The 17,458-nt window shown below is 41.3% G+C and overlaps 1 protein-coding gene across 1 annotated transcript in view; it reads right to left on the reverse strand.

Moving 5' to 3' along the window:
* Positions 1 to 623: 623 nt before the first annotated feature.
* Positions 624 to 17,458, reverse strand: part of PIWIL4 (piwi like RNA-mediated gene silencing 4) — a 55,231-nt gene continuing 38,396 nt past the window's right edge. The window contains exons 14-20 of the mRNA XM_042232874.2: positions 12,085 to 12,285; positions 10,988 to 11,091; positions 9,076 to 9,146; positions 7,565 to 7,718; positions 2,190 to 2,315; positions 1,936 to 2,083; positions 624 to 1,262 (exon numbers count right to left, since the gene is read on the reverse strand). Coding sequence (XP_042088808.1) covers positions 1,146 to 1,262; positions 1,936 to 2,083; positions 2,190 to 2,315; positions 7,565 to 7,718; positions 9,076 to 9,146; positions 10,988 to 11,091; positions 12,085 to 12,285 — 921 coding nt within the window. The 3' untranslated portion in view covers positions 624 to 1,145. The remainder of the gene's footprint in view (positions 1,263 to 1,935; positions 2,084 to 2,189; positions 2,316 to 7,564; positions 7,719 to 9,075; positions 9,147 to 10,987; positions 11,092 to 12,084; positions 12,286 to 17,458) is intronic.

Consider the following 17,458-nt stretch of genomic DNA (forward strand, 5'->3'; position numbering starts at 1 on the left):
CCTGTGCGAGTTGTCTTCTGATGGCACCTATTGTTTAGGAAGCAACAGGAGACAAGATCACAACGAGAGAAGCTGCTACAAAGTGAAATAAAGTTCCATGAGAGAATAGGTAAAATCTGAAAAAGAATACATATATTTGTGTGTATATATGGGCTTCCAGGTGGCACTAGTGGTAAGAACCTACCTGCCAATGCAGGAGACTAAGAGACGTGGGTTCGATCTCTGTATTGGAAAGATCCCCTGGAGAAGGACACGGCAACCTACTCCACTGTTCTTGCCTGGAGAATCCCATGGACAGAGGAGCCTGGCAGGCTAGAGTCCACAGGATCGCAGAGTCAGGCATGACTTAAGTGGCTGAGCATGCACGCATGCATATATGTGTAAATATACATGTATAGCGGCATCATTTTGCTGTACACTTGAAACTAACACAACATTGTAAATTAATGACACTTCAATCTTAAAAAAGAAAGAATAACTGAAACGTTCTCTTTTGGAAATATAACATCAAAGAGTGATGGTGAGGTGGTTTAGGGGCTAAGAGTTGTTGCTGAAAACCCTCAGATAATGAAGTTCACGTGAAATGTCAACTAAAATTCAAATAACGATGAACACACACGTGATGCTCTCAATTTTCTTTATTTTCTGACAACTACTTAAACCACTCAACAAAACACTCTACAACATAATTTTAAGAAAACTTCTGCAAATTTTAGGGTGGAAATTAGACCCTACCATTGAAACGTCACGCAAGCACTTATTTAACTTTTTGGTATACCTTACAGGTGAGGGTACATTTTAATTCTATATACCACAGAATTCACCCTGAGCACAAAACTCTTTAAAATAAAACAACACATGTGTATACCACGTGGCTGATTCATGTTGATGAAAGGCAGAGATAAGCACAATATTTTGGAGTAATCATCCTTCAATTAAAAAAAATAATAAAAATACAAATAAAACATCATTTCTTCTGAACCATTTCAGATTCAGTGGCTATGGCTTTTTTTTTTTTCCTCAGATGTTAAAACTACACTCAATCTGTTTCCCGGAGCCACAGCCTCGAGCTTATCGTAGATTTGTACAGAGTACACCAAGGGCTCCTCAGAATCCTCCACCAGCGATGCCCTCCATTCATGTTATCACAGGTAGAAGAGAGAATTGGCTAATTCCAAACTTGGTTCTTTATGAAGGCTTTGTGCCACTAGGAAGGTCAGCTTGCGTGCATACTGACAGGGAGCTGGAATACTGATTAGGCCCTGAGGAGGAAAATGTATTGATAGTAATTAAGAGGAAAACTTACTCTTCAAAGCAGTATTTTTTCCTGAGGTTTTTTTCATCCACTAGTTATACATATGTTAGAATGTGCGTAAATCAGTAAGAACTCACCAACAAAGGGCAACCTTGCTCACTGAGAACTTAAATTCACTGGGCAGGATGGGGGAGCCGAGAAGTTTCACGACGCCCGGACCTGTGAGCCGCACACTGAGGGCTGACCTACGTTTCCTACAACTTGAAACTCTGAGGGGCTGCGATCAAATCCTGGCTTTGGACCTTGACAGCAGCTCTGGAATAGAGTCATGCCTATTGTTTTCCCACCAGACACAATATCTGAGTTGCCTTCAACTGTCTCATGTGTAACTGGGAAATAACAATACCCTGATTTCCTCCCAGACTGGTATAAAATAATATATAAAGTCAAGTCTTCGAGAAATGATCAATGCTAATGCATTCTAATAGTTACTGGTATTTTCTGTCTGTGATAGAGTGGGTTTCATCCAGTGTGGACTAAGAAATCATCCATCCACCCATCCATTCATTCATCCCTCCTTTGTGGAAATTCAGGCATTGTGCCAAAGGTGAATTGGGTGACAACTTCCAGGTGGGCACCCCAAGTTCTACTCTGCAACTAAGTACAGAGCTGACACTCACCATCCAGTTGTAGTACAGGTGACACAGTTTGAATGTGAGTCTCTGCATGTGGTCGGGCTTCAGGCCATTGTCATCATAAATGACGTTATAGTAGGTGGGATTAACGGTTCCCCGACAGGCCATCTGGCTGATCAAGTAAAAGTCATACCTGAGGGGAAAGGAAGGATTGTGAGAAAGAAGGCAAGCAGAACAGAGCCAAACCTGACCATACATGGTCAAAGCTTTGTTAAAAATAGATTTTCTAACAGACTTGCCATTTCGGCCGTGTTGCTTCTGAATCCACGACAGTGCCAAGTGGTGGGTTCTGCAGATTTCGGCCAGTTTCCGCCAAGAATCGTGGCATGCCCTTCTTCCTGACCACAATCACTGACAGTGTGGGGCTTAAGACCAGAGAGGCAAAGTAAAAAATAACAGTAATAATAAGAAGAAGAAAATGGAGAGAACTAAAACCAAGCCATGCAGCCTTTTCTATTTATTTATATATTCCTGGTAATTTTAAAATGAAATAAATTCATTCATTCACAAAATGCTGCAAAACAAAGAAAATTAAAATTACCCCTAATCTCCCCTCCTCCCTGAAATATAACCAGTCTTTAAATTAAGGATCATCTTCATTTGTTGCCAAAGTGTGGTATGTCCAATCACTTGACCAATTTCCATCATTGAAAAGGGATAGGGAAGTTCACCAGTTCACCAGTGAAGGGATACTGAAGTTCACCAGTTCAGTTCAGTTGCTCAGTCGTGTCTGACTCTTTGCGACCCCATGAACTGCAGCACGCCAGGCCTCCCTGTCCATCACCAACTCCTGGAGTTCACTCAAACTCACGTCCATCGAGTCAGTGATGCCATCCAGCCATCTCATCCTCTGTCGTCCCCTTCTCCTCCTGCTCCCAATTCCTCCCAGCATCAGAGTCTTTTCCAATGAGTCAACTCTTCGCATGAGGTGGCCAAAGTACTGGAGTTTCAGCTTTAGCATCATTCCTTCCAAAGAACACCCAGGACTGATCTCCTTTAGAATGGACTGGTTGGATCTCCTTGCAGTCCAAGGAGCTCTCAAGAATGGTTCATGGGACAATAAATTACAATGAACACGTCTAAAGAAAGCATCTATAGAATTATACACAGAGACAAGATTCTTTTTTCCATTAGCAATCATCTCCCTGTTTCACCTTCACTCTTCTTCTCAATTTCTAAAAATGGAAAACTAGAAGCTCTCCTTACTCCTCCAGTCATTGCTTCTGAATCCTGCAAAACACATGCCTGGGAGGGTGAATGGACAGACCACATACACCTTGGGGCCCAATGCTGAATGACCAGGTGTTAAGTGTTAATAGATAAAATCCAAATATTTGCCCCTGGTAGCTCAGTGGTAAAGAATCCACCTGCAATGCAAGAAACTTAAGTTCAATCCCTGCATCCAGATTTCCTGGAGAAGGAAATGGCAACCCACTGCAGTATTCTTGCCTGCGAAATCCCAGAGACAGAGAAGCCTGGTGAGCTACAGCCCATGGAGTCTCAAAAGAGTCAGACATGACTGCAACTAGACAACAACAAATATCTGCCATTATGGAAGAAACCTCCAGATCACCGAAAATTCACTTTAAGCGCTTTATCTTAAAAATACTTGATTAATGTTTTCAATCTCGAAACTTTTTAAAAGTTGATGTCATCCTGCAGGAGAACTAACTCTTTAGCATTGTCAGCTGGTAGAATGTATCCTGAGATCCCCAAATTGCATGCTGGTGACTCTTGGATCAGTTAGATTGACCCAATGCAAACCACTTCAGTATTCTTGCCTTGAGAATCCCATGAACAGAATAGAAAGGCAAAAAGAGAGGTACTGAAAGATGAACTCCCCAGGTTGGTAGGTGCCCAATATGCTACTGGAGAAGAGTGGATAAATAACTCCAGAAAGAATAAAGAGACAGAGCCAAAGCAAAAACAATGCCCAGTTGTGGATGTGACTGGTGGTGAAAGTAAAGTCTGATGCTGTACAGAACAATATTGTACAGGAACCTAGAATGTTAGGTCCATGAATCAAGGTAAATTAGAAGTGGTCAAACAGGAGATGGCAAGAGTGAACACTGACATTTTAGGAATCAGTGAACTAAAATGGACTGGGATGGTTGAATTTAATTCAGTTGACCATTGTATCTACTACTGTGGGCAAGAATCCCTTAGAAGAAATGGAGTAGCCCTCAGGGTCAACGAAAGAGTCTAAAATGCAGTACTTGGATGCAATCTCAAAAATAACAGTATGATCTCTGTTTCCAAGGCAAACTGTTCAATATCACAGTAATCCAAGTCTATGCGCCAAACACTAATGCCAAAGAGTTGAAGCTGAATGGTTCTACGAAGACCTACAGGACCTTCTAGAATTAACCAGAAAATGTGACCAAAAAAAGATGTTCTTTTCATCACAACAGACTGGAATGCAAACATAGGAAGTGAAGTAACAGTTAAGTTAGGCCTTGAAGTACAAAATGAAGCAGGGCAAAGCTTAACAGAGTTTTGCCAAGAGAACGCACTGGTCATAGCAAACACCCTCTTCCAACAACACAAGAGAAGACTCTACACGTGGACATCACCAGATGGTCAATACTGAGATCAGATTGATTATATTCTTTGCAGCCAAAGATGGAGAAGCACCAAAAACATGGCCAGGAGCTGACTGTTGCTCAGATCATGAACTTTTTATTGCCAAATTCAGACTTAACTTGCAGAAAGTAGGGAAAACCACTAGACCATTCAGGTATGACCAAAACCAACCCCCTTACAATTATACAGTGGAAGAGACAAATAGATTCAAGGTATTAGATCTCATAGAGTGGCTGAAGAACTATGGAATGAGGTTTGTGACATTGTACAAGAGGCAGTGATCAAGACAATCCCCAAGAAAAAGAAACGCAAAAAGGCAAAATGGTTGTCTGAAGAGGCCTTACAAATAGCTGAGAAAAGAAGAGACGCTGAAGTCAAGGGAGAAAAGGAAAGATATATCAATCTGAATGCAGAGTTCCAAAGAATAGCAAGGAGAGATAAGAAAGCCTTCCTCAGCAATCAATGCAAAGAAATAGAGGAAAACAGTAGAATGGGAAAGACTAGAGATCTCTTCAAGAAAATTAGAGATACCAAGGGAACATTTCATGCAAAGATGGGTACAATAAAGGACACAAACAGTATGGACCTCACAGAAACAGAAGATATTAAAAGGTGGCAAGAGTACACAGAAGAACTAGACAAAAAAGTATCTTAATGACCCAGATAACCATGATGGTGTGATCACTCACGTAGAGCCAGACATCCTGGAGTCCGAAATTAAGTGGCCTGAACAAGCATCACTATGAACAAAGCCTGTGGAGATCATGGAATCCCAGCTGCGCTGTTTCAAATCCCAAAAGATGATACTGTGAAAGTGCTGCACTCAACATGCCAGCAAATCTGGAAAACTCAGCAGTGGCCACAGGACTGGAAAAGATCAGTTTTCATTCCAATCCCAAAGAAAGGCAATGCCAAGGAATGTTCAAACTACCGCACAATTGCACTCATTTCACATACCAGGAAAGTAATGTTCAAAATTCCCCAAGCCACGCTTCAACAGTACATGAACCAAGAAATTCCAGATGTTCAAGCTGGTTTTAGAAAAGGCAGAGGAACCAGAGATCAAATTGCCAACATCTGTTGGATCACAGAAAAGCAAGAGAGTTCCAGAAAAACATCTACTTCTGCTTCATTTATTATGTTAAAGCCTTTGACTGTGTGGATCACAACAAACTGTGGAAAATTCTTCAAGAGACAGGAATACCAGACCAGCTGACCTGCCTCCTGAAAAATTTGTATGCAGGTCAAGAAGCAACTGTTAGAACTGGACGTGGACCAATGGACTGTTTCCAAATTGGGAAAGGAGTATGTCAAGGCTGTATATTGCCACCCTGTTTATTTAACTTATATGCAGAGTACATCATGTGAAATGCCTGGCTGGATGAAGCACAAGCTGGAATCAAGATTGCCAGGATAAATATCAATAACCTGAGATATGCAGATAATACCATTCTCATGGCAGAAAGCGAAGTGGAACTGAAGAGCCTCTTCATGAAAGTGAAAGAAGAGAGTGAAAAAGTTGGCTTAAAACTCAACATTCAGAAAATTAAGATCATGGCATCTGGTCCCATCACTTCATGGCAAATGGATGGGGAAACAGTGGAAATAGTGACAGACTTTATATGCTTGAGCTCCAAAATCACTGCAGATGGTGACTGCAGCCGTGATATTAAAAAATGCTTGCTCCTTGGAAGGAAAGCTATGATCAACCTAGACAGCATATTAAAAAGCAGAGGTATCACTTTGCCAACAAAGGTCTATCTAGTCAAAGCTATGGTTTTTTTCCAGCAGTCATGTATGGATGTGAGAACTGGACCATAGGAAGGCTGAGCATTGAAGAATTGATGTTTTTGAACTGTGGTGTTGGAGAAGGAGATCCAATCCTAAAGGAAATCAGTCCTGAATATTCATTGGAAGAACTGATGCTGAAGCTGAAGCTCCAATACTTTGGCCACCTGATGTGAAGAACTGACTCATTGTAAAAGACCCTGATGCTGGGAAAGATTGAAGGCAGGAGGAGAGGGGACGACAGAGAGTGAGATGGTTGGATGGCATCATGGGTTCGATGGACATGAGTTTGAGCAAGCTCCGGGAGCTGGTGATGGACAGGAAGGCCTCGTGTGCTCCAGACCATGGGGTCACAAAGAGTCACACACGACTGCACGACTGAACTGAAGTGACGCAAGGTCAGTGGGGAATGAGAAAGTTTGGCTCTGACAGTTTGAATGCAGCTAAAGGTGGTTTTGCCACTGAGCTATGATGCTCACCCTCCTCTCTGATGGTCACTGATGAGGTCAAGGTTTGGCTTCTTTGAGCCTTGACAGTTGTATGATGGTCTAACTCCAGAGAGGAGAGGGAGTGCCGTGCACAACTTAGAATATAAGGCTTTCTGAGGATTTTAAGAAGCCATCTTAAGATCATAATCCTTCTCCATTTTCCCGGTTCTAACATTTTTCTTGCACTTACCACTAGATATAATCATGGAGGAAAGTGGACCAAGACATCGAATCTAGAAATCTGACAAGTAGAGGAAGGTTCTTGGTGTTTAGAATGGTCTGATTTCCAAATTCAGCCTTGATTTCACAGCACCCACACTGCCCTCAGCATCTTCCACACACCTGAGCTGCAGATCAGTGCCTGCACATCAGAGACTTTCACCCTTGTGTTGATCTGGGCCTCGAATTTGAAACCAGAGCTTGTTTTCCCCCCAGCATGTTAAAATTTACGAAGCATCTTTAGCTGCCAGCAGCCCTGCAAGCTTCCTGCTGAATCTCAGTGTCAGCTGCTCTGGAGATTCCTGCCTTCTTCTGGTACCCCTACCCAGGGCCCCCCAAAACTCACAGCACCCAGACCATTTACATAAGACTGTCCCAACCACTCTCCAATCTAGGGGTGGTTGCATTCGCATAAGGCAGAAATGGAGCAAAACTTAACTGCATGAAAATTAAAAGAGACAGACGCACACAATAATTTTAATAGTTACGATGAATGTGCTAGAATTGGAAGTAGGAAAAGAGTACTCAACTGATACCTGGTTTTTGAACTTGCTTCGGTCACACTGCTCAGCAGTTGTGGGACTTCATAGTCGACGAGTGTCTGGAGCTGACCATCGCCAACACCGTCACGGTACACAATTATCCGTGCTGGCAAACCGTGGTTATTCCTATACCACCTGTTCAGTGCCCCTGCGGGATTTGATGTTAGTAAGAAAAGGATGACTTGTCCGATGCCAACAAAGAATAACATTCCCATATATTTCAATGTTTAAATAGCTTGCTACTTCAGACTGCAGTGAGATAGGGTAATACCTATTTTGGGTTGTTTTTGCAATAATATAAAATTGGATAACTTTCTGGAACATTGCTGCATTTCTGCTATTTAAGGAATCATAATGGCTTCTGTGGCATAATATATACTCAAACTCAGCATATCTCTTCAGTAAAATTTTAATATCTAAGCAATAAATTAAAATTCAACTTATTCCATAGACATACAAATTCCCCCAAGCCAAATTAATTCTCATTTAGTTTCTTTCAATCTTTAAATCCTCTCAATAAGGAAAGCCTGGATAATATTATATAATTTTCTTCTCTAATGAGCATAAATATGAAAACATAAGGAAAAGACTTGGCTGCTCCTGTAAAAAAACGTCTCTTCACACCGACTCACCCATAAGTCTTGCTGACAATATGAACTCTGAAAAATTTCCACACACTTTAAGAAACTGCCTAAAGAGCAGAGACTCCTACCCAACAGAAACTTTTCATAACTACTGCTAAAAAATTGACCAGGTTTTGAAGTGAAGGGAAAGTAACATAATAAAATATTTCTTTTCCTGCATATATGGCACCATTGTATTAGGAGAGTTTATGGTCCTGGAGATTAATTTTAGTTTGATAGAAGATGACCATATGTATAAGTCCACTACCAGTACATATCACCAAATGCACCTTTTTGGGAAACAAGTATTTACAACCCCTCAGAGTTTATAGTTGTGATGGTGCAGACTGGGGGCGGGGGGAGTTGTACACATTGCTAGGCAGGGGCCAAGCCAGTTTTCTGGGTTGGAAAAGATATGGGAACCCCAGACCCCTCTTTCCACTGCACTCCTCTGGGAGGAGGGCACCCGCCCCATCTGCTGTCTTCCCCATTTTCTCCTCCGATGCTACACCTGACCTGCCAGCATCCCCACGCCAGTCCCCCAGTCTTCTCTCCTGTTTCTAGACCTGGTCTGTCACAATCCTTACTCCTCCAGGCTAAGTTTCTTTTGGCCTTCAAACTGCTTGCCAGAGCCACCAGCAACTACAAACTTTTCTTTCCTCCTGGCTTTCAGTTTTTCACACAGAGACAGAAACGTAAATTCCACAGCGCCTATCTATCAGCCTGAGTCAGGCCACAGCTTTGGGGTCTCCAACTAGGTGTCAACTGACTCAGGGAGACTTAAGGAGTCTGTTTCCACCTGTCTGATCTGCTAGAAGCTTATGGACTTTGGGTCTGAAGGAGCAGTTCTTGGAGCCCACCCCACTGCTATGAGTTTAGTACCGATCATGAACACTTTTAAGCAGTCTGCAACATGAGCTGTTGTTCTCTGAAGGATACAGCGGGAAAACCACCTAAAGTAAGCAAAGAACCAAAGTAAAGTTCACCTTTGAAAGTTCTGCTATCAACATGCATATGTATTAAATTAAGAAGTAGACATTATAGCTAAATCAATGTTCATAACTTTGTATACACTATATGATCACTATTATATTAAAATGCTCTCCCTCACCCCCCTCCCACTCAATAAAATTTACTGATACTAGAAACTAAGGCATCAGATGTCTCTGGGTTCAAGTCTTGGCTGGTAAATTCACCAACTGTGTGACTTTATTATATGAACCTAAGCTTCAGTTTCCTCATTTGTGCCAAGGAAATTTACAAAATAGTAATGTAGTTAGTGGGCTTCCCAGGTAGCTCAGTGGTAAAGAATCTGCCTGCCAATGCTGGAGCCACAGAAAACTTGGGTTCAATCCCTGGATCAGAAGATACGCTGGAGGAGGAAATGGCAACCCACTCCAGTACCACTCCTACCTGGACAATCCCATGAACAGAGGAGCCTGGAGGGGTTGCATGGCTCCCCATGGGGTTCCATGGGGTTGCAAAGAGTCAGATGTGACTGAAGTGACTTAGCATGCAAAGTAGTTAGTATCTCATAGGGTTGTTGTAAAAATTAGATAAAATACCCAAAGTACTTGGTTTGGCATTTGATACATAATAAGCACTGATTAATACAGGCCACTACATTATTAAGGAAATGTATTAGTTTAGCAGTAGACTTTCTACTTTCAAATTATTCAAATATTTCTCAAGGATAAACTTCACTTCTATAGGTAAGCTTTGGGGAATTGAAATCTTAACATGATTAACTTAATCTAGACTTCAGAAGCAAGTTCTCTTGCTAAAATTATTAATTAAAAGCACTTATAACATGAAGATAATGACTTAGTGATACCTAATATCTCCATTTCTCTAGTTCTCTAAAAATGTGCAATAATCATGGTGCAATTAGAAATGTTGCTAAGAAGCCAGAAGTCCCTTAGGTGTTTGATTAAGGAAGTGACACTCAGAACAGGGATCTCATACAACTTGGAATGAAGTTGGAGGCATGCAAACTGTTGCTTTGTCTGTTTCCCACAATCCCAAATATATACCTGATCACAAATTTAATGGAGTAAATCAAAGAGCTTACTTCTAGGAAGAAAACCTGTTGCAAACAGCCTCAAAACACATTGTTTAGTTATATATATTGAAACAATTCTAAGAACTACAATTTAATGTATACTATGAGTCAATGTTTAATATGTTATCCCTCATCCTGCCTATGTTTGCTTCTTTCTAAAGATGATGATGATTTCTTATTTATTTACTTTTGGCTGTGTGTCTCAGCATATGGGATCTTAGTCCCCCAACAAGGGATCAAACCCATGTCCCCTGCAGTGAAAGAGCAGAGTCTCAACCACTGAACCACCAGGGAAGTCCACTGCCTATGTTTTTAAAAGCTGTGTAAATAAACAACCACCATATCAAGTTTCTGTGACTATTAAAAATACTAACAAGCATGTCTTGAACATTTACACAGAATAGCTAAGTTGTAGATCAGGATATAAATCCAGGCAACCTGATTCTCAACTGCGTGACATCTTGAACGTAAACTTTCTAGTACAGAGCATATAAGAAATAGCCCGTCCTAATGTACATATAAAAATAGTTTTTTATTGAAGCTAAATTTTACCCCAATATTACCCATCACATTTATATATGTGAATATAATTTGTGACCACAAGTGTTCATATTTTAAAAATGAGTGAAGAATACAAACTATTCCTTGCTGTATAGCCTTTAGTTAAATCAAACTAAACTGTAGTAAAAGTCCAAACAGTTGAAGACTATGTTAGGGTAGTTTTAAAAGTACCTGGTGATTCTGGGGTTAATACTGGCCACAAATCCAACCACCATCGTTCCCTGGCTGAATGCATCTTTACAGACATTGATACCGACCACCATCAGGGACTTTAACTGTAAAATTAGATTTTTCATGATTTAATGGAATGAGGTATTATTTTCCCAAGCAATGACTTAATATGCAATTTTTAAAAGACTCTCCGTGGTTATGAAATTATTTAAATTAAACTCTGCCAGGGAGATCAAGGTCCAGATGAGGCAGGTTATTAAACCAGCAACCAGAGAAACTTAAAGACAGAGGGAAGAATATAGTACATACTTTGATTAAGAGACACACTGTAATCCAAAATGGCCACCAACCACTGCTGGGGTAGGCAAGGGCCATTGATGGCTTAAGGGTTCCGGTAAAGCGGTCGGTCCATCATTTATCCCTTGCCTCAGAGCTGAAGGAATTTGAAGGGAAATTCCATTCCCCATTCTTTAGCTCTCCAAGGAATCCTCACTTGTCTGCATGCCTCCAGAAGGAGCAGCTGAGGGTAACCTCGTATATCCTGATCAAGGGAACAAGCAATGGGCTCTTATTCCTGTTTCATCACTTCCTTCCACAGTGCCCATAGTTCAGGAAAGAGAACAGCATTTTTTCAGTTCCCAACACAAACTGGAGGTTTACATCACAGGCGCTGCTACTTCCTTAAGCTCTTGGAGTGTGGGGGGAGAGGCGTTCCATCTAGGGTGCAAGGGTCCTCTGCAAGGTAGTGCCCTGCTAAAAGCAGGGAAAGGCAGGGGCCACAGAACCCAGATTTTAAATGATGGCTCCAAATCAAGTCCCTCCAAGTCGATGCCAGACTAGATTCTCTTTCGTGAAATAGTCTGCTACCAGCTTGACTAACGTGCCACGAGAACAGGGGCCGCAACTCACCCTCCAGACCTTCCCAGTGGCTGGTGTATAATGGAACGCACAGCAGACAAACATAAGCAATAAACTGACCCAATAAACAAACAGTGCAAATATTTCCAGAATCACATGAAAATATCTCCTACTTTGATTCACTTTTTAAAATTCATAACTGATTGGTGACTAAAAGGAAAAGAGAGGCAGTTCCTCACCGGGATCTCCACTGCCCAGAGCTCACCCCCGAGTTTACAGATCATTTGCATGGCAATCTTGGTGGTGACACTCAGCATCATCCCCTGCTTATTCAACGTCTGAGCACGCACACACTGGCTGGGGACTGGGCAGTCGGAGCTCAAGTATTTTTTAATGGAATCATAGTAGCTCGTCTGAATAGAAGGCAGAATACACATCACCTAAAAACAAAACAGACAGCAGCAATATCAAAAAGAAGAAAGTCAATCTACTTATGTTGAGAGGATGCTTTAAAAAAACAATGAATTTCCAAAACATCTTTTGCCCTTACACTCCCAAGAAGCAAACAGCACACCTACAATTTTCTTAAATGGTCTTTAAAGAGAAGACAATGAATCTAAGCCTTTTGAAATGCCATCTCATCAGCAAGCCCCCCTCCAATCCTGCCACCTCCTTGGGCTCTTCCTTCCTCTCTGCTTCTCTCCTGATGTGATTCAGTCAGTTTCCTCAAATTCCCTTCCAACCTAGCTTTTCCTCCAGTTACCTCTCTCCTTTGCAGTGACCCTTCCCTGTGGCTCTCCAGCGCCCTCCTCCCCACTCCCCAACTGCATCCACAGACAAGCAAAGTGGAGAATTCCCTTAAATTGTAGTCTTTTCCCCATTAGGCACTGGACATCCGAAATTAAACAAAAAACAACAGTTTTTGTTTTTGTTTGTTTACTCAGACTTGAATGTACGGTATGACAGGAGGGAAAATAAGGAGAAAGATGCTTCAGGTGCCCTGGTAAATTCCAGTCTTCTCTGTTACTGCCTACACTTACCATCAGGTATTTCCCTCACAGAAGGACCTCTCCTGGCCTAACTCCATCTCCTTCCTATCTTTTATTCTCTACTTTCAACCACCCCCATCCCCCAAATTATAGAAAAGATAGGCACTGTCATAATCAACAGAAAACAAATATAGTGACTTTTTTCACCTATAGAATTGTTCCATATCACAACATCAAAAGCTAAAATTATTTATACTTAATCATATAAAGCAGAAGAAAATATTTTTAAAGTACCAGAAAAATTATCTTAGGGGCCTTCTTGCCTTGCATCCCGGGAATTTGGGGCTAAGCAAGGAGTGGCCCATGGGAACCAGGACCATAAGAAGGTGAGAGCCAAGTGAGACTGGTTACACACCAGCGATGAGAAGTAAGCAAGTATGTGGAGAATAATAAGGGCCATGCTTCTCACTCTCAGAGATAAGGGGTACAGATATGGAAAGGGAGAACCATCTCCTGTGGCACTGGGTTGCAACTGGGGACCTGAACACATTTCATATTTAAAATTTGATAAAATATCTTAATATATAAATAGATACATACAGTAATAAAATAGATGCAAGTGTTCTTGTATATATACGCACACCCATGCAGCAATGGTAGTTTAGTCGCTAAGTCATGTCCAACTCTTGTGACCCCACAGACTAGCCCACCAGGTTCCTCTGTCCATTGGATTTCCCAGGCAAGAATACTGGAGTGGATTGCCATTTCCTTCTCCAGGAGACCTTCTCCACTCAGGGACTGAACCCACATTTCCTGCACCGCATGCAAACTTTTCACTATTGAGCTGCCAGGGAAGCCCATGCACACACAGATATACACATATTTCCTAGCTTTGCCCATTGGGAAAGCCTAGGGGCCGTGACATCCCAGTGTAAATAAGCACACCCAGTGCCCAGATCTTGGTTTGTCATACTGATCTCTTCCAAAAGGAGTCAGGGCTCATTGGAGAAATATACAATTCCAGAGTTGGGCAGAAAAACTTAAATTAACCTGGAATATTTTACTGTGCCAGACAGTAAGGAAGTGTTCCACGAAAGATAAGAAAACAACAAAAAGACAGAAGCCATATTGAATGGAGTTCCTACTGGCAAAACCAAGGACAATTTGGACATAGGGCCTCAAAGACTCAGACACAACTGAGCGGCTGGGCGCATGCACATAGGCTGTAGGAATGGATTCAGACAAGAATTATCAATGGACTCTAACACTAGTGGGTGAAGTTGGATGAGGAACAGGATATTTACATAGTCTCAAAGTATCTCCCTACCAAAAAAAAACCCTAATTACCAAAAAGTGTAACTTTATAAAGAAGAAGCTTGACAGAAACCACCTAGTAATGGAGTACCCTCTGGTAAGAACACAGAATCATTCCTGTGATATTGCTGCCCAAAGTGCATAAACTTAATTTAATGATAAAGAAACAGTAGACAAACCCAAAGTGAGAGACACTGTATAGAATAACTGGTCTATTATACTCTTAAAGACTGGAAGGTCATCCAAGTCAACGGAAACTATGGAATTGTTACAAACTGAAGGAGAGATTAAAGAGAAAAGGCAACTAAATGCAATATATTAGATCTATTCATTAAGGAAAACATTCTCAGGACAAATGGAGAAATGTGAATGGAGTTGGTAGATTAGCTGGTTGTATAGCTCCCTGATTTTGATGGTTGTTCTGTGGTTCCGTAGAAGAGTGACCCTGTTTGTAGGAAATGTGCGTAACTGTATTAAAAGGGTAATGTGCATCATGCCTGTAACTTACTCTCAAATGTTCAGGAAAAAATAAATAAATAGGAAGGGAGGAAGGCAAAGAGGGAGGGAGAGAGGGAGGAGAGGAAATGACAAGAAAATGATAGTAAACATAATCAAACGCCAATAATCAGGGAATCTGAGTGAATGGTATATTAGAGTTCTTTGTACTATTCTTGCAACTTTTCTGTAAGTTCAATTTTACATTTTAAAGTGAAAAATAAATGTTCTTAGAGTGAGAATTTCTTTGGTTTAATAACATCCTTATGTTGTATGGAAATACAAAAAACCTCGAATAGCCAAAGCAATCTTGAGAAGGAAGAATGGAACTGGAGGAATCAACCTGCCCGACTTCAGGCTCTACTACAAAGCAACAGTCATCAAGACAGTATGGTACTAGAGGGAGAGGGTGGGATGATTTGGGAGAATGACATTCTAACATGTATACTATCAAGTGAATTGAATCGCCAGTCTATGTCTGACACAGGTTGCAGCATGCTTGGGGCTGGTGCATGGGGATGACCCAGAAAGATGTTATGGGGAGGGAGGTGGGAGGGGGGTTCATGTTTGGGAATGCATGTAAGAATTAAAGATTTTAAAATTTAAAAAATAAAAACTAAAATTAAAAAAAAAAGAAAAAGAAATATAGATCAATGGAACAAAATAGAAAGCCCACAGATAAATCCATGCACCTATAGACACCCTTGCCTGGAAAATCCCAAGGACAGAGGAGCCTGGTAGGCTGCAGTCCATGGGGTCACTACGAGTCGGACACGACTGAGTAACTTCCCTTTCGCTTTTCACTTTCATGCATTGGAGAAGGAAATGGCAACCCACCCCAGTGTTCTTGCCTGGAGAATCCCAGGGACGGGGGAGCCTGGTGTGCTGCCATCTCTGGGGTCGCACAGAGTCGGACATGACCGAAGCGACTTAGCAGCAGCAGCAGCAGCATAGACACCCTTATTTTTGACAAAGAAGGCAAGAATATACAATGGATTAAACACAATCTCTTTAACAAGTGGTGCTGGGAAAACTGGTCAACCACTTGTAACAGAATGAAACTAGATCACTTTCTAACACCATACACAAAAATAAACTCAAAATGGATTAAAGATCTAAACATAAGACCAGAAACTATAAAACTCTTAGAGGAGAACATAGACAAAACACTCTCCGACATAAATCACAGCAGGATCCTCTATGATCCACCTCCCAGAATACTGGAAATAAAAGCAAAAATAAACAAATGGGATCTAATTAAAATTAAAAGCTTCTGCACAACAGAGGAAACCATAAGCAAGGTGAAAAGACAGCATTCTGAATAGGAGAAAATAATGGCAAATGAAGCAACTGACAAACAACTAATCTCAAAAATATACAAGCAACTCCTGCAGCTCAATTCCAAAAAAATAAACAACCCAATCAAAAAATGGGCCAAAGAACTAAACAGACATTTCTTCAAAGAAGACATACAGATGGCTAACAAACACATGAAAAGATGCTCAACATCACTCATTATCAGAGAAATGCAAATCAAAACCACAATGAGGTACCATTTCACACCAGTCAGAATGGCAGCGATCCAAAAGTCTACAAGCAATAAATGCTGGAGAGGGTGTGGAGAAAAGGGAACACTCTTACACTGTTGGTGGGAATGCAAACTAGTACAGCCACTATGGAGAACAGTGTGGAGATTCCTTAAAAAATTGCAAATAGAACTGCCTTATGACCCAGCAATCCCACTGCTGGGCATACATACCAAGGAAACCAGAATTGAAAGAGACACATGTACCCCAATGTTCATCGCAGCACTGTTTACAATAGCCAGGACACGGAAACAACCTAGATGTCCATCAGCAGATGAATGGATAAGTAAGCTGTGGTACATATACACAATGGAGTATTACTCAGCCATTAAAAAGAATACATTTGAATCAGTTCAAATGAGGTGGATGAAACTGGAGCCGATTATACAGAGTGAAGTAAGCCAGAAAGAAAAACACCAATACAGTATACTAACACATATATATGGAATTTAGAAAGATGGTAATGATAACCCTGTATGCGAGACAGCAAAAGAGACACAGATGTTTAGAACGGACTTTTGGACTCTGGGAGAGGGAAAGGATGGGATGATTTGGGAGAATGGCATTGAAACATGTATACTATCATGTAAGAAATGAATCGCCAGTCTATGTTCGATGCAGGATATAGGATGCTTGGGCCTGGTGCACGGGGATGATCCAGAGAGATGATATGGGGTGGGAGGTGGGAGGGGGGTTCAGGATTGGGAACTCATGTACACCCGTGGCTGATTCATGTCAATGTATGGCAAAACCAATACAGTAAAATAAAATAAAGTAAAAATAAAAATTTAAAAAATAAAATAAAAAAATAACATCCTTATGGGCAAATTTTTGTGGAAAGAAAGAGATAGCTAACTAAACTGCTTTGTGTGAGATATGAATAGCAAGGCTGGCAGCTGGCATGAACAAGCCAGGGGATTAAGACAACAGCTGGGGCAGAGAAGCACTGCAGTGCAGTGAGAGGCTGAGCGAACATTTCCAAGACACGGGAAGGGTTGAGAGATCCTTTACGAAAATACAAGTCAATTTTAACTTGTCTGGAATGGCGGTATGTGATGTAATTGTGCCTTGGCCCCAAACCCTCAGCAAAGTCAGCTACACAACACACACACATACACACACACTCACCACACACATACTCACTACACACACACACCACACACACATACACACACACTCACCACACACACTCACTACACACACACACCACATACACACACTCACCACAC

This window comes from Ovis aries, chromosome 15, assembly GCF_016772045.2.
Source record: "Ovis aries strain OAR_USU_Benz2616 breed Rambouillet chromosome 15, ARS-UI_Ramb_v3.0, whole genome shotgun sequence".
Taxonomy (NCBI): Eukaryota; Metazoa; Chordata; class Mammalia; order Artiodactyla; family Bovidae; genus Ovis; species Ovis aries.